At 45.5% G+C, this 21,491-nt stretch overlaps 4 protein-coding genes across 4 annotated transcripts; 3 read left to right on the forward strand and 1 right to left on the reverse strand.

The window, feature by feature from the left end:
* gtaG-1 (GATA zinc finger domain-containing protein 7) lies at nt 1-850 on the forward strand (the record flags this gene model as incomplete). Its single annotated transcript, XM_037315441.1, has 2 exons — nt 1-216; nt 362-850. The coding sequence occupies 2 exons, from the start codon at nt 1-3 to the stop codon at nt 848-850; spliced, it is 705 nt and encodes a 234-aa protein (XP_037184572.1).
* Nucleotides 851-2,150: 1,300 nt separating this feature from the next.
* CGCA056_v000181 (Antigenic thaumatin-like protein) lies at nt 2,151-2,612 on the forward strand (the record flags this gene model as incomplete). The annotated part of the gene is made up of 1 exon (XM_037315442.1): nt 2,151-2,612. The coding sequence occupies one exon, from the start codon at nt 2,151-2,153 to the stop codon at nt 2,610-2,612; it is 462 nt and encodes a 153-aa protein (XP_037184573.1).
* Nucleotides 2,613-7,638: 5,026 nt separating this feature from the next.
* On the reverse strand, nt 7,639-9,302 carry CGCA056_v000182 (Transcriptional regulatory protein moc3; the record flags this gene model as incomplete). The annotated part of the gene is made up of 2 exons (XM_037315443.1): nt 7,639-8,556; nt 8,613-9,302. 2 exons carry the CDS (start codon nt 9,300-9,302, stop codon nt 7,639-7,641), a joined length of 1,608 nt encoding a protein of 535 aa, XP_037184570.1.
* Nucleotides 9,303-13,695: 4,393 nt separating this feature from the next.
* On the forward strand, nt 13,696-14,509 carry P4H3 (putative prolyl 4-hydroxylase 3; the record flags this gene model as incomplete). Its single annotated transcript, XM_037315444.1, has 2 exons — nt 13,696-13,916; nt 13,969-14,509. The coding sequence occupies 2 exons, from the start codon at nt 13,696-13,698 to the stop codon at nt 14,507-14,509; spliced, it is 762 nt and encodes a 253-aa protein (XP_037184571.1).
* Between the last annotated feature and the right edge of the window lie 6,982 nt (nt 14,510-21,491).

A 21,491-nucleotide genomic window follows, 5' to 3' on the forward strand; every position in this document is an offset into this window, starting at 1 on the left:
ATGCCTTCCGGCCCCAAGAGTTCACGATCCGCTTCACCCTCGAGATCTGAGTCGTCGCCCAGAGGCCGTGATGCCGCCGGTATCCCCAAACCCAACCCGGCATCTTCGGCGGCATCCGGCTCCCGCGGCGACCTCAGTAGCGATGGAAAAGCAGACTCTGCCACCCCTCCTCGCCTCTCCTTCAATCACCTGAAGCAGGGCGAGAGCCATCAACGCGTGAGTCCTTTCTACTTCCTGTACTGCTTTCTGCCTTATCTGCTTATCATCCTTATCTACCCTGCCCACCTCCACCATCATCCTACAACATCCCCGTTTCCCATCAATCCATCAACTCCGTTCTAACATTTTAATCATCCTACAGATTCGCCATGGCGCAAAGCAGCTGCTTCGCCTGACGGAAAACTTCGCCGCCTACAATGGCCCCGGCCCCGACGGTGGTTATGACACCACCAACGACCAGGCTCTGCCCAGCGACAGCGACATACGCGCCATGACCAGGCTGTCACATGGCATCGCTCGCGACATCAGCCAGATTATGGCCCTCCGGAAGGATGACCCGGGCCACCACAAGCGAAAGAGCGTGGAGGAGCAGTTCGGCGCAGTCGGCCCTTCCACCAGCCAGGCCGGCATGGCCATGCCCGACTACGCGAGCACCGCCGGCCGCACCAAAAACCGCCGCAAGGTCGAGTTCTCGTGCCACAAGTGCCACCGCGTCGACACCCCCGAGTGGCGGCCCGGCCCGGACGGCCCCAGCACCCTCTGCAATGTCTGCGGCCTGATTTACGCAAAGAGAGAGCGCAAGAAAGAAGGTTCCACCATGCCGACCTTTGGTTCTCCCAACTTTTCTTGAATACCCATCGCCCAAGTGGGCGTGTGAGATGTGTGCAGTACGATTTCATTTTTACATATTGTGATGGCTGCGGGAGGCCTTGTGGATTATGAGATTTACATGTAAGATACCCCCCCCCCCCCCCCGCGATGAGGGACCCGAGAGGACCGTTCGTGTGTTCGTTTGTGTTGGAAAAAGGCTTTGCAAAGGGGTTTGGGAATGCTGGCGCAATCGGCGCAACTGGGACGACGGAACGTGGATATACCCGACAAGAACTTGATCTTTCTACCTTCTAATATCGTTTCTGTTTGTACCTCAATCCACCACCGCAACGTTACCTGAAGTGGTACGATGCTTGGCGCATGCGCTAAGCTCCTGGGCGAACCCCGCCCAGCTCACCAGTTCTCATCGACATATGTTGGGGTCCATATTTCGTCCCTTGCCCAACAGCAGAAAGCTCAGCTGAGGCAAGGGCCAAACCGTCCCATGCATGTCTGACTTTCAACGTCAAATGTCTCTAACGTTGTCAAGTACCGTGTTCAGCTGAAAGCCGAGGAGATGCTATTCTGGACACGGCAAAAGGAAGAGTTGCCCATCCCGCCCGGCGCTAGCTTCGTCCGCCCTTCCCTTCTCGCAGTCGTCGGGTACGAATGAGCATGAGAGGCACAGCGACGAGATGCCTCCGATAGCCGCGCCGGAGATGCGGGGAAAGGCGTCCCAGATCTGACCCACACACCATGTCAGCCCATCCCGGGAGAGGGGAGAGGAAAAACAAGAACGCCCACAAACGGCAATGCCAATGCTGAGCGGCTCCGCAGCCGATGTTGCATGCAGGCACAGAATCTCGTATTCTGTCCGTCACGCGGTTATGATGATTTTGGTGATGGCGATCCCACAACGTCATTTTTCATCTACTAAACCTCGTGTTCGTCCGGAGTGTCGTGACATCGTGGGTGGTTTGTTGAGGGGCGGGTTTGTCTTGGTTCGGCGATTTGGAGAGGGTGATTATCTGGATCGCTGGAGACGAGTGGTGTTGTCGGTGTGTGTTTGAGGGAGGATTTGGCGGGCTGTCAACCTCTTTGGGATAATGTCATGACAGTACGGATCGACCGCTCGTATTTTTTCTTGGGTCTGGGGCTGTAGGGCATATCGCCCGAGGAAGCCGACGACGTCTTGAAGTCTCTTCCGTCGTCATTGCTACCACGATCCAGGTATATAAGTCAACGGAGCTTTCAACAACTCACCTCCCGTTCTCATCATCAGCATCATCACAATCTCTACCTCCCACAACCACAAAACTCCAACCACCACAAAACCAAAAATGCAGCTCCCATCCCTCCTCCTCCCCCTCACCCTCGCCCTCGGCGCCGACGCCCTCGGCCGCGCCGTCGTCGTCAACCGCTGCCCGACCGAAGTCACCCTCTGGTCCGTCGGCGGCTCCGTCTCCGCCGCCAACACGCTCTCCCCCAACGGCGGCTCCTACGGCGAGACCTTCGTGCGGGACGCGACCACCGGCGGCAAATCCCTGAAAGTCACGAACGCACGGGACGGGCTGTACACCGGCGCCGCGCAGCTGAATTTCGCGTATAACCTGGACGGGAGCCAGGTGTGGTATGATCTGAGCACGGTGTTTGGGGACGCGTTTGCTGGGAAGAAGATCACGGTTAAGGGGAAGGCTGGGTGTGGCGAGATTGTGTGGGGTAGTGGGACGAATCCGGGGGGCAGCCAGGTGAAGGTTTGCGGGAGCGATGGGGATGTGACGTTGACGCTGTGTGCGGCTTAGGTGATGAACACCTTAGAATGGAGGGAGTCGGTGGATGGGGAGCAGGAAAGGGGTTGGAGAATGAGGATCGAGGATATAGTAATGCATAATGTTTGACTGCTTCGTGAGATTTGAGGTCCTTCGTTGACGCTGAACTGTGGGCGATGTGAGGAGAAATGTCAGGTATCGGGGTGATATGTCCGGATCGGGCAGACGGAGCGGAGCCGGCCTGTGGGGATGCCGTTGGCGGGGACCGGAGCGGGATGCGCTGTCCATCCACACGCGAGAGATGCCAGGCGTGTAGAAGTTTAGAATACACCAAGTTCCCATGGCAAGTAATAGCCACACAGCGAATTGATTGCACGAATCAAGGTCGTCAGTTGATATGTTCTATCCCGATCAGAATTGAGTGGTCAACCGTCGAGTTTCTCCAACACGATCCTGCTGCGCAGCCTCATCTTGGCAATCCTGATGTTTGGGGCTCGTCATTGGTGTATTATGTTGTGCTACTTGGGAATAAATTGAAGGGGATGGATGGGAGTGATGCAAGAGGCCAAGGCGAATAAAGTCTGTGTGATAGATCATGGTGCTCGCCTCCAGTGTCTTTTAGGGCCGACGCAAGGTAAACTCAAGTTATCAAAGTTATTCCATTCGAACAACGACCTGATTCTGCGCCCACGAAACTCAGTCTGGGAAAGAGAGGCCAATTTATGTACTCCAAGCCCTCTCGAAGGAATCCTGCGCTGTAGGGATCGGCGTGCGCAGAGTCATTTGGCGATTTCGCCTTTTGATACGTTTTCACTGCTGCTCTGGAGCGTAACTCACATTTGTATAATTTGGATTTGGTGCAAGCAAGTAACGTGCTTTGAGCACAAATTGAACATCGTAGGCGATTGGGAGCTGGTATGCTCTTCGAAGACACATGATTAGTATTTGTAGTGCGCGGGAAATGCCATTCATCCTGCTGTGGAATACCGTTTGCAATAGAGGCCTCTGGACGTAATTTATTCAACGCTGTATAGATAGACGAAGACGGCGCGAGATACGGCGCATGCGGATTCATCAATGCGAGACAGCGTCAATATGGGAGCCTTACGCTGTACTGCGACTGGTTCGATCGTAAGGAGACGTGAGAGTCCGCGAGTACTGAGCCCAGAGATTGCTCTCATTTGCCGTTGATGGTAACATTCGAGACACGCACATTCGTATTTATGTGTGCACTGTAGAAGGCCAACAGCATTGAATAGTGGTAAATGTATAAATGGGACGAGAGGCTACAAAACTCTCGAAGTTCTCCCCACAGAGGAAATCCCCCGGGCCGCTCGCGCCACGAGAAATTTTGTTCAGCATGCAAGAGGCTCTGGCCCCTACGTGACGGTTGTTCATGCGTAATAGGCGCACTTTATGAAGAATTTGGTCGCACTGGATACTAATTATTCACGCGGAATAAGCAAAGACCAACAACGTATGGCGAGCAATAGCACCGTAGAAAAACCAATATGCCCTTTTTCATCATTAGCGACACACGCCTGACAGGGACCTAGTTCCTAGCCCAGCGAAGCTCACCACGATAGACTCTACGATTTAGAACGCGAGTGGGCCAGAGCCATTGCTTGTCGAGTAGTAAAGTATGAAAATTTCTGTTTTATTTTATAGCTGATGCTTGTGAATGGTCATGCGACTGAGGTTAAGCGACTACATCAGCCCTTCGAACATGGAATGCTGAGGATAACAGAAGGTATTGACGTAAGCAGAATCTTTACAAAGGAACAGATAGTTTGTGACTGGTATTGACGAGTAAAGCAGATCTGATACTCTGGCTGTTGTGGCACCGCCTCAGATCAGTAAGCCTGTCGACTTCTTGCCGACAGACGGGGGTTGAATGGAAATCGGGCATCCGTAGGAACGTTCAATAGGCTGCAATATATGCCGGGTGGTGACAGACTGTAGAATATCTGATGATTCTTCATCCTTGGGGTCGCGACAACTAAAGTCCATGCGATGTCCCGCTCACATGCAGCCTTGACGACAACGCTCTATAGCAGACGGTCTGCCAGACTATGAAATCTTGCGGCCATTCACGCGATTGCGTGTGGGTGTGTATGTGCAGAATCTCCGTGACATTCTCAAACTTCCAAGCATTTAAAGTCCAGTGATTCTTCGAGGGCAAGCCGCGGAGAAACTCCCATCTCCCCTTCTGAATGGGAGCGGAAATCAGATGGGGTATGTCAGTGATCGAGGGTCGGGTGTGACAGCGAGTTGCATACTGATAATGAACATGGATTGTGGGTGGGACTTAAATTGACTTCGAGAAACAGGATTGCAAGAGAATGGTACGCGAATCGCGCTTTTACATGGTGAGCTTTCGGTATGCTGGTTTTCAGTAGCCTCCTGTTCAAATTTCACGGGGCAGTACGGAGAAAGTGGACCACATGACCCTGAAGGATGGCTGTATTATGTAGGGAGCTTTCGATGAGGGAATACTCCGAGACAAGTGATGATGATGACGACGGGTATTCTTGTGGCAATGAACGAAGTACAGGGCTTGGGCTGCACTGGTTCTGTCTAGAATACTCACACATACTTCTTCGAACGATGAAAGATAAAGTTGACGAGGTTAATCCAAGAGTTGAGTCAAGGCGAGGGGAATCGCTTCAGAGCCAAAGAAGCTGAGAAGCTCGACTGTGACTGGAAACCGAAGATGAAGTGTTACGATTGCCCTGCGTCTCATCTTCTCAGGGGAAAGTCGCCTATACTTTTTTACACGTGTGTTCAGATCAGGGGCAATACAGTCAAATGTGCGTTTGATGGTTCACACTAACTATCAAGGGGAATGAAAAGCACTTATTGCGGTTGTTCTACCTCGACTCGTCTTCCCGTTTCACAGTTTCCGACGACCATCAGTAGGTGAGCTGATTTTTAAGTACTAGGACGCAGACATCTCGGTTCCACGAATTGTGTAAATTCAAACTAACAATACGATTAACCTAGGTCCCGAACACACAAAATGGTCCGGTATCCGATGGAGAAATCGGCAGAATACGGACAGAAATATAGGGAACAAATACTATCGAATACAAAGTCTATGTAGACAATCTCAGGGGTAACAATGAAGAAAATCAATTGATCTGCCTCTTCTATTTACTTTCATAATTCCCATGGGCCATCATGCATGATAGCATCTTGCTATGGAGTATAGTGAAGGTTCAAGCGGGCAACAGGCGACCGAGTGAGTATACGCTTGATAAAAGCTCGTTTAGAGTGGTTCCAATCTCAGTTAAAAGCGCCAGCATCATCGAGACGCCAAACACATGGAAGCTCAAACCTTTGCGACATCATATCCAACGAACGCACCGAATATGACGGTAGCCGTTGTTTACAGCACATGAGATGCTTGATAGCTAGGAATTCAGCATGCTACAAGTCTCAAAGACCATTTCAAATAAACTGTTTGCGAGAATCTCGGGATTCTTCTTCGAACGCGAACGACATCCGAGCATGTTTCGGTGGTTCGGAGCCAAGCAATGCTCATCGCAACTCTTTGGCGCAAACGAAGGCCCCTGGCAAAATGCTAGAAACCATCTGTGCATATCCCGCCGGCGGCGCCTGGGTCCCAAGACGTCGGGTAAAATACTTCTTCGTGCATCTCAATGACGGTGTCATCAAGTTGAAATCATCGAGAATGTTGATATTCGCTCCTGGGGTACTCCTCGCTATCGCGTTCGCTCCACGTCCTAGCCGACTTTCGGACCAGATCACGTCACAAGTTCAAGCCAGGCTGCCATTTGTGGGTGACATACATCAGATCGCATGTATGTCGAATTGGCATTACCTCGCTTAGTATCCCTGGCAAACCATGCGACTTCTTCAAAGCATCTCTCCTTAGCGACCAGGCACGATCTCGTCATTTTCGAATAGCTAAAGACCGGAGACGAGACCACGGATGAACTTTCCGATTCCCCAGGTCACATAGATCTTGCTGCCGCACGGAGTTTGTGGGATGAATAGTCCCGCCGACGGGCTCGAACGGCGATGTGCCGCCCTTCCAACGGGGAGAGTGGTCTGACGATGAGGTGTGCTTTGGTTCGTCTGGAATGGAAGTGCAGACACAACTGTAGAAGCAGCTCACTTAAGCATTCTATCGACGCCCACTGGAAGCATCTTTGAACGAGAACGCAGCTTCACTGTCCAAAGCTATTGCTTCGCGAAAGCGAAACCGGAGGTGGCTCGTATCCGTTTAATTTTTCGCACATTGTAAAATCCGGAATTTCTAACGCAGCAACGCTACCTGTGCATCCAAATAGCTGTTCGAAACCGATTGGATATCATCATTTGACCGTGGTAAGAAAATGAACACGTTAATCACATCCGGAAAACCAAGTTACCCTCTTCCCGCAGCCGTAATGCTGCCAGGCGCATCGCTGCACAGCCATAACTCACGAGCTGCCGACCCCTTTCAGTCAGAATCTAATCACAGTTTGGACAGCCTCGGAGCCCTGCAACTAATGAACGGCCGAAACGCAAGCTGGTTCGGTGGGTGATGGGATGAAACTATCGACCAAGCCGGCTAGCCCAAGGGGGACTAGGTATTTCAGGACGTCCTAACGCTGACGGCGAAAGCCTGGACACTGCAGAATGCAGACTTCGTCGTTCTGGGCGAAGATGCTAAATTTGTGTCTTGATGCAGCTGTCAGAAACTGCATGGTGTATGAAAAGCCCAGCCAATGCGAGTGCGAATGTCGAAATATGTAGACGTCACATTTGGAACCCCCTGTGTGGTGATTGCGCTCAAACTAGTGTCGATTTGACGATGTCTTCATGAATGAATAGGCACGTCTGCTGGGTATGCGTTCGTCAATTGTATCAATTACCCTAACCGCAAAGTGGTCCATTAAATCATGTAATAATCGTGACCGTCGAACTCGAGATCGTAAGCTCACATTAGCCGTCACCCCAGCGCCGTTTGCTGAGTGGTATCTCGTCTAGCGCGCTTGAAATTCAACCCAAATGCCATCCAAAATTCTAAACCCGGGCAAAAGAAAACTGATTAAACTTCGTTGACAAAGAACCGCGCCTGATTGATGCCGGATACGTCTGCGATGTACCGGAGCCTTCCTCTGAGGTATCGTCTCTGCCGTGCTGTTGCCCATTCGCTCTTCATCGCCATGGCCACCGGCCACATAACGATGAGCCCAGCCTCTCCCTTGAGAGGATCATCAGGCTTGGTGGTACCACAAGGAAACTGTGACACGATCACTCCGTACCCGTTCCAACTGCAGAAGTACGGAACTGCCCCAACAATATCCTCAACCCGGGTGGTGGCTATCCGATTTAGCTCATCATACTCGTCATCATCCTTGAACATTTCCTTCCCAGCCGAGGCGAGCCATGACGAAGCTCGCATCATGGTCGTGATCAAGTTGAGATGAGTACACCAAGTGACCAAGTGCAATACGGCCATAGGAAGATTGAAGAACTTGTACACCTGCCCCTCGAAAGTCGGCTCCGTATCAAGCTCTTCATCGGTTCGATCGAAAACGTATTCCGCCGTCTCGACCTTCCACGTAGGACTCGGGTTGTTGTCGTTGATTTTGCGAAACTCTGCTTCCAATCGTCGTGCCTTTACAACCAGCTCCGTCATTTTCTCAATCGCTTCGGGACTCGGTGAGCTGGCCTTGGCAATGATGCCGTCGACAGCCTGCTGAATCTGACTGGCCATGAGACTGATATCAACAGTCGGCTTGTTGCTCTGCTGAATGGCTTCGTTGTAAAGAAGCCACGAGTAACTGGACATCTCGGCTTCTTTGAATATGTTCGACACGGAGAGACACTGGTTCCTCGTCATTGCAAAGAGTTCCTTCCCTTCAACTGTTTCGAGGCACTGCTGCCCGCGCATCTGCACAATACGTGCGGCGCCCTTGAGATGACTGATGTACTCTTTCATAGAGTCTTGGGACATCAATGTCTATTCAGATTGAGAAGTTAGTGACGATCATTCAAGACACGCGGACAATCAATTACCTCATAAAATGCCAGCATAATTACGGCTCCCAACGTCTGGTCGCTTCTCATCTCCTTGGGGTCCGCAATGGCCTGACCGACCGCCCTCAATGCCTTGATGTGATGCTCCTGAGCGCGCAGCAGTGCTGCACCTCTCATACCCTTCGACTGCCTCATAGCTAATGCCGCCATGGATGTGGCCTTGAACGCCTGCGAAAGGCATGCCGATACGGTCCCGCTGCCTAGGAATCGTGGTAAGAAGGCGTAGTACCCGCGTGCAGTCGGTGTTAAGGGCACATTGACGAATTCAGACAAGAAAAGACATGAAGCTTGTTCATCCAACGAGTCCATCAACCCTCCTGGTACCTTCTCAAACACACTCATCAGGTCGCCTTGCTTGTCGCCCAATCTGAAGTTTGGCGTAGAACCTCTCCTTGTGGTAATGGCCGTCGTATCCAAGTACCAGTCATCTACTTCAACGCTCTTAATCGGTATTGATGGGTCGATAGCACTGTTGCTGTCGGAGCTCCCGGACCTCATCTTCTTGAGCTTGTCGACCGACTTGCTCTGGTCCCGGACAACGGCGCCGTAGCCGGGACAGTGGCGTTTCGACTTGGTGCATCTTTGGCAAAACGGCTTCGCCTCGTCGCATTTCACCTTCCTTATCCTGCACAGCTTGCACCCTCCGGAGGGCTTCCCTGTGTAAACCATTATTGTCAAGATGCCGTCTTAATATTGTGAGCTGTGGTCTGGTAATAAGCAGAAGAAGTGTTGTTGCGTTTGGCAGAAACGAAACGCAAAGGACGGCTTCCAGCGGGATGGTTACTACTGGAATATGGGCTGAACACTCAAGATATTTGAAAGGCAGTCCCTGCCATTCAGGGGCTGACTCGAGCAAGCTTTTGAGTTTGTTGACTTCGAGGGGAGGGGTTATTAAGAGCCGGTGAAGGTCGAGAGGGCCTCGGCGAAAATCTAACATGACATGTAATGACACGGACCAAATCTGGGATCGAGTGCCCGTCATGCCATGCATGCCATGCGTACTGGGGCTAAAATAGCAAGTAGGCAGTTTGTCTCCCTAATAGCTGTGCTCTTCTGTCGCAGGTAGGCCATTACGTGACGGGTAGTGTCCGTCCCGCCGGCTCGAGCACACGCGTCCGAGGACCACTGGATGCGCATGAGAATGTCGGTGCGGGCGATCTTCCTCCGCAATTGGACGGCGTAGTCCTCATATGATTCATGATTTTCTGCTTCCCTTTGCAGTCTCTTTCTAAATTTGTTCGAAACAGGCAAGAAATTATCGCGCAAAACTCTCATGTACGGTTGATGGCTGGCCTGCAGCGGAGATGTTGGGGTTCGGATCCGGGCGGACAGGTCCGCCAGGCACGACATCCAAGACATCAGTTCTTCAGACTGGAAATATCATGACACACGCTGCAGATTGCTGATCCATCCGTGCACCCTGTCATCGTGTGACAGGACTAAGTCTATCTTGGGGCGCATGTGCTCTTGGACCTTTCCATTTTGTCGGTTTTCTTGCTAGAATAATGTTTCAAGGATAGAAAGATGCGGCTGGACCTCAGGCGGTCTTGGTGTCGACCTCCTCATCCCCGCTCGGCCGAGCGCCCACCGGGATGTGGTCTGCTAGGTGTTTCGTTTCACCAAGGCAAGACGCGGATCCGAAAAATGCCCAAGCTCAAGCGAACTGTCATCCGTTTGAGGCAAACCTCATCCTTCTGCCTTTCTCGCTTACTGGAAAAGATGAACGTTGCTTGGCCACAGGAGAGAAAACTGGTGCTTCCAAGCGAAAGGTTGATGAACCTTTTGATGCATTTGCTGACGCATGTGAAAGATTTGGGAAACCCGTGCAGTCTATCCGTGGTGCTGTGGCGTCTTGGTTGGAAACGGTTCCATGTCGTCTCATCTGGCTCGGAGAAGGGGGATTTAATTCGACCTGAGCGGATAAACTAGTCGGAAATCATCTCGCGGACTCTGTTGTGACTACGACTTCCGAACACGCCTTCCGGCAACGCCCTAGAGTTGCGAACCACGGCAACCTAGGTGATCCCCGGAAAATGGAGTCCATCAGCTATTATTGGAAAATGTTCTAGTGATAGAGCGCCGTCTCCTTCTTTGTCCTGCAACTGCGCTTCTGAATCTGTGTGGGCCCACTTGTTGCCGAGTCAGTTTTGACCCTTCTGGCCAAAGACATGTAACATGATGCGAGTTGACGGTTTTCTTTAGAATGCCGAATATGGAATCATCGTAGCTAAGAAGCATGGATATAGTTCTCATTTGCTTTTTTTGTGCACTTTATCGTCTGACTGTGTCGAGCAGAAGGGCTCCCGTGCACAAGAGTTGAGCAGTCAACATTGAACCCAAACGAATGGTGGGAGGACCAAGCTCATTTATGTGAGAATGACTGTGATGAAACGAAGTCTCATCAGCAGCAATATCCATCTCCTTTGGAGAGGGAAGTTCGCGCCGACGAGACAGACACTGCCGCTACTCTTCCCAAACCCCGTCCCCCATCAACACAAGCCCGAGAACTCATCTTCATTGTCCCACCCTAGATTTTGGCCGACGGGTAGTAAGACCAAAGTATGGAGGCTTGGTCTTGTCTGAGTTGCGGGGTTCGAGAAGCAAGGTGACGGCTTGGATTGGCAATTTCCTATCGATAAATACCTAGCGATACCGATGCTTAAAATGAATATTGAGTAAAATCAGAGTCCTTAGTCGTTCGTCTCTCGCTACGTCGAATGAAAAGAACGGAATCTGCGCTCAAAGAACTTCAGTATACAGTAAGGGATTGGGCGTTGCAGTATCCACATACCTCAATTGTGCTTCTTACTGGGGCCGGATGGAGGTATTTTCACTCCTTTAGGTCGAGCAACCCATTCAGGAGCTGAGCCATCCGTGCCAGCGGCAATCTCGTTCTTTATCTGAAGTTTATGACAAGAGTTATTACGGTCTCACAGGTACACGTAGTTAAACAGGACATTATCGGTCTTACCTCAAGGTCCCGTAAATAGGTGTTGCCCTCACTAACCACCATCGCCCGAGGGACCGCTTGGGCGATGGCACCTAGGAACAAGACGACGGCAACTTCAAATTTCATGTTAATATGTTGTTAATAGTAAGTATAATACAAAATGATATCGAAACTGGAGAAATGGGGATGGAATCTCTGACGCACTACCGGGGAGATCACGGAGACTTAAATGACACTAGCTGAATATTCTTATCATCAAGTGTACTTCGGACCGATCCAGCCTTGCATATGAACGCCTCCGACGACATCAGATCCATCAGGCGACACTATTTGAGTATGCAGGCAAGTATAAGCTTAAAAGCTGCGCGTAAAGGTGCCTATGAGTGTTCTAGGCCGTACACCAAAGGAACTACCGTCCATGAGTATCGCATCCTACACTCCTATCGGTAGCCGGCAACTGGTCATAGTTCAGAGCCTGCCTGTCAGACGAAGCCAAGTCGGATTGCCCCGAGACCCAAGCTTCTTGGAGGAGCTCGTAAGTTGATAAAACGCGCAATCATCAGACCCAGGTCATTTTCAATTCGTCCAGGCGGAGGGGTGGTTGAATCATGAGTCATCCTTTTCTAGAAATACCGAGACCTAGCTTGTCAACCCAGCTCAAATGAACCGTCATGAAAATTGGCAAGGCCTGCCGATGATGTTTCACGTCGTTGTTCACCGCTTGGAACACCTGGATAACCTGCAATCGGATATCACGATCACGACATCCTCATTTGGGTCTGGGCTCTTTCGCCGAGAATGTTGTCGTCAACAGTCTTACACTTCAAGAGTAGTAATTATACCAACAAGCTAGTCTGGTAGTCCATGCGTAGTATAAACATCGGATATGATGCAGAAAAACTCCCACCTCGTGCAACATCCCGCGGATCTGCCAAGGATTCACCCAGGGGTCAAGACACCAAGATCTAGCTGCCGGCAATAATTTCCATCACAGTCCTTATGGGAGCTATTCTCCAGGCTATCCTTTCGTGAGAGGAGCTCGGTCCGTTACCCAACAGAGTTCAGAGATGAATCGCCAGGTGTATCTCCAGACAGCCGTCGCCAACTTTAACCTGAAAAGAGCATGGATCCAACCCATCTAATGAATAATCTCGAAGCAAAGTTCTTATTGACTTTCAGGGTCTCAATGTCGATACCTCGCCCGACTGTGTTTATGGGAGACGCTCCCGTTGAAGCTCTCCAACAAGTTTGGGAGGGTCCGGGTCGTGTTGGGGCGATCCTCATAGCTGTGGCAGCCTCCACATATAACTAGCCCCAATTTCATCGCAATATCATGCCGACACATCGAATCTGGCAACTGGTGCGCCAGTGTCCACGGCTTCCGCGCATGTCGCACCAAGCCTCGTTTTTCTCAAAATCCCGATATCCCACCGGAAGTAAATGCAGGTCCGAACTTGTCCTGTAGGAACCCCATACGCACAGACGCCAGGCCAGAACTTTGCACCTTCTAGTCGGCGCATAAGGTTTCCCGGGACCTGGGCTGGCCAAGGGGGAGTGGCGTGATGAGGCCAAACGAAATGGATATTCGCACTGACATAACACGTATCGGAAAGATCAGCCGTGCAACGGTGTTCGCCTGAGATGAGTGCTGCCAAGCCATCTGGAGATGATCCTCATGGTTGGTTTGTTGATCAGCCGTGATATAGCAGGAGAACTGCTTTGCTCTTGCCTTGGGTGCGACTTCTAATGAGTTAGTGCAATAGCATTGCCGCACCGTGACGGCATGGGTATTTATCAAGATTCATCTGATCCTGGAGGCCAAGATGGCAGCGCTAACGTAACTGAATGGAGAAAGCCGACAATGTTAATCAGCAGATCCCGCCGGTCAATATCTTTTGTTTTCCTCAAACTTTGACTTTCGGTGTTTACCCACCCCAACGGTCGGTCTCCGCTGTTAAAATGGGCTGCCGGACCGAAAGTTAGCGCCATCAGCCTGTGATATGCTTGAAGAACCCCCGCAAAGTGCCTGCTGTCAACACCGCTCGGGATTTTATTACTTTGTCAGGACGCGGCGTCGATCGTTAAGCCTTTTCGGCCTATACTGAGTACAAAATGGTGAATCTCTTCTCCTGGAACCGTCTGCTGCTGTTTGGAACGCTCATCCCAGCGATTGTCCTCTTGTGGCCACGGGTGTCCCCTCACATGTCTTCGGTACTGGCTATCCAGCCGCTACCGAAGACGTACTCCATACGAATTCTGAGTTATGACCCTCTGATGATATACGTCGTGGGGTTCCTCTCATGGGCCGAGAGAAACCACCTGCTGCAGCTGGGGTAGGTGGCGTCCGTTTCAGTCATCTGCCGGCACATCTGATCATTTCCACAGGCAGCCTCTATTTGAACGGTCGACGGTTTACGTAGATGCGGAGAACCAGAATCTCTACGACTCGGACCGAACCAGTAGCACCGCATTCCTCCCGGACGAGGATCCTATCGTCCGGCGGATTATCAAGCGCGCGTCGGAAATCCAGGGGTACACGCCTAAGAACATGCATGAGTCTCTTCAGCTGACTCGATACAGCGCTGGTCAGCGCTTCAACCCTCACCTGGATCCCCTTGACGATTACCACAACGGCTCAACGACACATCGTCTGACGACCATCTTCGCCATCGTAGAGGCGACCTGCGAGAAGTGCGGCACGCAGTTTCCGAACCTCAACATCAACTGGACTCTGGAGGATAAAAGCTGGTGTAACTATGTTGAGTGCGACAACAATGAAGCTCTGACTGTTAAGGCTGTGGCGGGCAATGCACTATTCTGGAAGAGCTGGGACAACTCTGGGAAGCTTGATGACAGAACCACTCACGCGGGACTTCCTCCAGAAGGAGGCATCAAGACGGGATTGAATATTTGGACCAACGGTTAAGGCTAACGCTTGGATCATCCCAGCTAAGAAACATCATGGAGGACTATAAAGCCACCAACTTGACATGTCAGTTGTAGTTATGATGGTTGGTCTTTTCAGGAGAAATCGGGTCCACGAACTGACGCTGCAAGTCAAACTTCAGCGCAAATAGATTAAACCCAGTTATGGTCAATGGGATATGGGGTCTTACCACCGCCGTCAACTGAGGAATGTAGGATCGCGTCTGGTGAACAACATTGTTGACATAGCACCTTCCGACGAGAGTACATCGCCTGTAGTGAAATGATCCCAAGTTAAGCTTGCCGGGGGTGAAAGAGGGATAGAATAGCTGATCAAACTCAAATGCTGTGCCATTCAAGAAAGGAATATATGGCCCAGCATACAGCTCTTCAATCGCCCTGAACTCAGAGCAATGGATTTCATTGTAGAAGAGCCTGCAGTCCGTAATGAGCAATGGATATGAAATTAATGTTACACGCTGAAGCTCGACAGATTCACCCTCAACAACGGAACATGTGTCTCGCATGCTTCCAGTCATGTTTGAGTTTCGTTTCCATAAGTAATACCAGCGCAGCACCCGATTCAATCCCATTCAATTAATTCAACTAATCAACTAATTAAAAGAGGGTATTTTATACAGTTAATTAGCTAAAATAATAATACCCTTATTTTAGACGTTTTAATTAATCTAAAGTTAACTAGAAAAAAAAACCTTAGTTTCTAAACTAATTAGAATTTTTAAAATATTTATTAAAAAATGAAAAAAAACTTATTTAGATATGTTAGTATTTAGTCTTATTTTAATTATTTAAAGTTATAATTTTTTAAAATTTTATATTTAAAATAGATAACTTAAACTAATTTTAAACTAATATCTCTATAATTCTCTATATAATAGACTTATTATTAGTTTATTAAGTTTTATTATGATATATCTCTAAAAAAAAAAGTAAGTAGTTACAGATATTAGTTTAATAATAGTTTAAGTTAATAAGTATTAAAATAAAGTTAGGTATTTTTTAGTAGTATTAGCTTTATTATTAAGAAGTATTAGAAGTATTAGAAATATATTTTTTACTATATTACTTAATTAATATATCTTTAGCCTCTTTATTAAAGCTTAAAAAACGTTTATTTTTAACCTCTTTATTAGTTTTTAAAAATAATCATTTTTTAATATTATTAATAATATTACTATTACTATTGTTAGCACAGGTATAAGCGTATACAGAGGCGTAGTATATGCGCCTATATAGTATAAGGTTATGGATGTGGTAATGTTATGATAAAAGGTAATAATTCCGAGCATTTATGAGCATTTAATTGTATAGATAATAATAAGGGAACAGATGTATTGTGATGAGTCTGGTTGTTGTTGTTCGCAGGTTGCATCCTCTAGTAGGGAAAGGTGAGGGGAAAGATAACCTGAAACGTAACCTGCTAAACTGCTAATTACACAAGGTGTTTACGTAACTATACGTGTTACATAATCAATATTATAGTTATAAGTTATAATAAATCAAGTATTTTTATATAAGGTTTTATACCTTAAACTTTATTAGTTTATTTTATATAGAATATTAAAGTAAGTTTAGCGTTATTATTATTATAAAAGGATGTTATATTTTAACAACTATTATATTTATTTTTATACTTTAAAACTTTATTTACATATATTTCTTAACATCTTTTTTAACCTTTTACTTATTATTATAATACCTATATTAACTTATAATTAATATTTTAATTGTTTTATTAGCTATAATATATTAACTCTTTATAAAATTACTACTTAAATTTATATTTTATTAACTGCTCATAATATATTAACTACTAATTTGACTATTTATAATAGTCTTAAAGCTTTACTTTATATTATATAAACAGATGAGTATTTTATTAATATTCAATATATTTTAAGGAAAAATAGCTAAAATTATACCTCTTAGGTTAAAAATAAGGGCCTCTTTATTTATAAGATCTTTTAAAATAACACTTAAAATATACTACTGTTTTACTCTATTTTTAACTATATTAATAATATATTTAAGTAGTATTTATTAGGTTTATTAATACTATAATAAAGCTAGATATCTTAATATATTTTAAAAATCTTCTATTATATCTAACGCTAAAGTATATTTTAAGACTATCTACTATATCTTCTAAGATTAATCCTATATTAAGAGTATATTTAGTAATAACTTTAATATTAATAAGCCTCTCCCTAAACGTTAATATTTTATTTCTATTATTATATTTTAAAGTAAAGTCTTATAGATTAAAAAGCTAGCTTTTAGGTTTATTATTAATCTTAATAACTCTTTTTTAATATTTAGTAATTAATATATATAATAAATATCTAGCTTTTTTTAATTATAATATTTTTAACTAAATATGTTAGTTAGAGTTAAGTTAAAGGATTTATTTAACTAATTTTATGCTTTTTTAGAAGTATAAATCTAAGGAAAAATATAAAAAGTATTTATTAAGGTTTATATATTATTTAATTTATAGATCTGTCACAGGCTAGAGCCCGGATTGATATCTCCAGCTTCGCCGGAGCAGTTACTGAGATCCAGCTCCGTTGGACCCACTATTCTGCCGCAGTACGCCGCCTAACCCGGCCTGCTTCACCGCTGTTAGGTGCCTACCCTTGTAAAGTCCTTTCTTCTTTCTTCAGCTTAGAATAGTTAATCAACAGCACCTCTATGTTGAATAAGCCTAGGGGCTAGCCCCTTATATATTCTAAGCTTAACAACAAAAGATGCTTATGAAACCTCATGAGAGCGATACAACCGATTTGCTAGAGGGTAGCGTAACGAGAAGATGCTATATGAAAACCTCATAAGTGTGACATGATAAATTCACTGGAGGGTAGCGTAAATAATGCGATAACTGTAGAGATTAACTGCAGGGTTAACAAAGCAGTTAATATAAGCATATATCCTCTTTAGGACTAGATAACGCAGCTCTTAACAGCTCTGAACAGGCTTATGTTAACAGATAGAGCAACCCTTACGCCAATTATAAGCAGCATACCTACCCTATCCACAGCTGATATAACTACATAGGTAATAAGCGACAGCATTATAATAATAGTAGCTAAGCCCTATAAACTAACTTCAACTAGACGACTAAGGCTAATGCTTCCTGACCCCCTAAAGTTTGATAGCTGTAAGGGGCTGGCCCCTAGGCTTGTTCAACGTAGAGGTGCCGTCGATTGACTATTCTAAGCTGAGGAAGGAAGAAAGGACTTTACAAGAGTAGGCACCTAACAGCGGTGAAGCAGGCCGGGTTAGGCGGCGTACTGCGGCAGAATAGTGGGTCCAACGGAGCCGGATCTCGGTAACTGCTCCGGCGAAGCCGGAGATATCAATCCGGGCTCTAGCCCGTGACAATAGCATAAGATAATAGTTTCTATAGTAGGCTCTAGAGATAAACTTAAAGCTATAGATTAATGCTAAAGCTATAGGCAGAGAAGAGAGCGTGTTTATATATATCCACGCCAGGCTGGAGGAAACCACTTAAGCAATATCCTCTACCTTCTTTGCTGATAGAGTAGGCTGAGGAGACACCTCTCCAGCTTGATTTATGGACTATCTTAAAAGAATATATAGGGATCTAAATACTAAAGCCTAAGCCTTAGATAAGTTATATATTATGCAGCAATAAGAGGAAGAAAGTTTTACTTCCTTCTTTCCTAAGTTTGAGAAGAAGTTTGCAATAAATAGGGGAGGATCTTAGCAAAATAAGATTAAGATTAACTACTTAGAGGGCATATTGAATTCCTAGTTAAGTAACCTATTAATAGGGGTATTAGAAGTGCTAAAGGACTACCACTAGTTTATAAAACTGCTTCTCACTATAGGATCCTGCTTAGATAGTAGGAAGCTTGGGGAATACTACCTCAGTTATACTTCCTAGAAAGTGTTATAACCTAACTGCTAATAAGATATAGATAGAGATATATTAATGTTTAGCGTTAGCTATGCTAAAGGTAAGGAGAAGATAAAGTTATATTACTAATAAAGCAGCTCCTCATCTGAAGACCTGCTGCAGCTTATAAGAGACACCTACAAATGCTTCAACTGCAACCAGATCAGCTATATTACTATATAATGTCCTAAGCTGAAGCGTTCCTATCCTGCGAAGGTTAAGAAAGCTAAGAAGTGAGAAGAGAGCAGTGATAAGAGTCCTATAGAGGAGCTGGGAAGCTCTGAGGCTGAAGAGAGCTTAGGAAAAGAGTAACTCCACTGCAAAGTTAGGCGTTAGAGGCTGAACTTAGTAATATTATAAAATAGAAGCAGTTTAAGTATTATATAAGTAGTAAGTTAGTAGTAATTACTACCTATATATATAAAGGCACTTAAGCAGATGCCCTAATAGATATAGGGTGCAACTTATACGCCCTTATTAACCACAACCTAGCCTGCAAGCTCTGCCTGCTAGTAGTAGACCACTCTAAGTGAGTATTGGGCAGCTTTAGTGACGCTATAAGCGCTATAAAAGCAATAGGTGTGGTTATCTTTAACCTTAAGCTATGCAGTTATAATAAGAAGATCTTTATATATACTACATATAGCCTTAGCAATAATCTGTTCCTAAGGAAGCCCTAGATAGAGAGGAACTACATCATATATAATGCTGCTGTGTAACAGATATAATATAAGAAGGGTGGCGTAGACCTACATCTAAAAGGTGAGGAAGAGCTAGGATAAATGCACTAGATCAGAGCTGCCTACCTCCTCCTAGGAGCCCCTTTTGTAACGCTTTGTAAGAGGGTATAATAACATACTAAAAGAACTATAGGATATAAAGTTTTAGCGATCAGCCTAGCAGATATATAGAAGGCTTTTATAAAGAAGACTGAGAAGGCAGACCTAAAAGCCCTCCTCCCACCAGCTGTACTAGCTAAGTTCTAAGAGCTATTCCAACCTAATAAAGCTGCTAACCTTCCACTATATCGCCCTAGGGTTGACCATAAGATCCCTATTAAATAGGATAGTAGTAGTAATAAAGCTATACTACTATAAGGTCTGCTCTATAGTATATCATAAGAAGAACTCCTCATCCTCTATAAGACCTTATAAGACCTACTCAATAAGGGCTTCATCTGCGCTAGCAGCTTAGAAGCATCAGCCCTAATACTATTCATATATAAACTAAACAGAGGAATATATTTCTATATTAACTATTACGCTCTTAATAAGCTTACTAAGTGTAACTAATACCCTCTTCCCTTAATTTAAGAGATGCTATAGACTGTTAGTGCTGCTAAGTGGTTTATTAAGTTAGATATAGTAGCAGCATTCTATAAGATCTGGATTATATAGGGAGAGGAGTATAAAACAGCCTTCTAAATGAGATATAGGCTATTTAAGTAGCTAGTTATCCCCTTTAGGCTTATAAAAGCCCCTGCTATATTCTAATAATATATTAACAGCATACTTTAAGAGTATCTAGACAACTTTATAATAGCATATATAGATAATATCCTAATCTACTTAAATAGATTATAATAAGACCATAAAGCAAAGGTTAAGCTAGTACTACATAAGCTTACTATAGTAAGGCTATATTTAGACCCTTATAAGTATGCGTTCTCTATAAAGATAGTTAAGTACTTAGGGTTTATTATTACAGCTGGAGTTAGTATCTCTTATAACCCTGAGAAACTGAAGGTGATTAAGGAATAGATAGCTCTAAAGATAGTTAAGTGAGTCTAAAGCTTCCTTAGATTTATAAACTACTATTAGATCTTCATCCCAGCATACTTAGAGATTGCTGGACCCCTGATAGCTCTTACAAAGAAGGGTGTCCCCTTCTGCTGGGGTAAGGAACAAGAAGTAGCATTCCAGGAGCTTAAGAGGATCTTTGCTGCTAAACCTGTTTTATATCAACTAGACCCTAAGCGTATAACCTATATTAAGGCTGATTGCTTAGGCTTTGCCCTTAGAGGTGTACTCTTATAGGAAGATAAGCATAGCAGACGTCACGCAGTAGCCTACTACTTACAGCAGCTTAATACTACCTAGTTTAACTATCTGATATATAATAAAGAGATGCTAGCTATTATAAGCTATCTATAAGAATAGAGAGCAGAGCTATAGAGTGTTAGCCACTTTAGGATCCTATTAGACTATAAGAACCTAAAGTAATTTATAATGAAGCAGAAGCTTATAGAACGGTAAAGCTGATAGGCAGAGGAACTATCTCAGTATAACTTCAAGATATAGTACTAGCCAGGAAGCAAAGCAGTAGTGCTAGACGCACTCTCTAGATGTGAACAAGATATACCTATATCTCTAGAGGATAAGCGTAAATAAGGTTGAATCCTATAACTCCTCCCAGAAGCAACCCTACCCTCAGCACGTACATAACATATAGAGGCAGCACTATTAATGCTTATATTTACTGATGATAAAGAACTATAGCAACTCTAGGATCAAACCTAAGGATAAGATGAAGTCTACTAATAGGCCTATGCTGCTGTAAAACAATAAGAAAGAAGCTTCCCCCTAAGCCTTAAGCTAAAGGTTCAGATTGCTAAGTGTGAGATTAATAATAGCAACTAACTACTGTTTAGAGATTGGATTTAGGTATTAGGTAATAAAGATCTAGATAATAACGCAAATATGCTACGCACCTATATTATTTAAAGCACCTACAACTTAATGTTTAGTAGCCATCTAGGAAGAGATAACACCCTTACGCTAGTTAGTAGATGGTTCTACTAGCCTGGTTAGTCGCACCTAGTATAGCGTTTCTGCTGTAACTGCAATAGTTATAGGCGTAGTTATATCTAGAGGGAACGTTATAAAGGACTTCTAAAACCACTACTAATACTATAGCATATATAAAATAACCTCGCTATAGATTTTATTATTAACCTTCCCCTTATAGATAAGGGTGAGAGATATCTTTAGGTAATTATTAACTAGCTAGGTAAAGGTGTAACCCTCAAGGCAATAGAAAGCAT

The sequence above is a fragment of the Colletotrichum aenigma genome (assembly GCF_013390185.1).
Source record: "Colletotrichum aenigma strain Cg56 chromosome Unknown KSG_Cg56_contig01, whole genome shotgun sequence".
Taxonomy (NCBI): domain Eukaryota; kingdom Fungi; phylum Ascomycota; class Sordariomycetes; order Glomerellales; family Glomerellaceae; genus Colletotrichum; species Colletotrichum aenigma.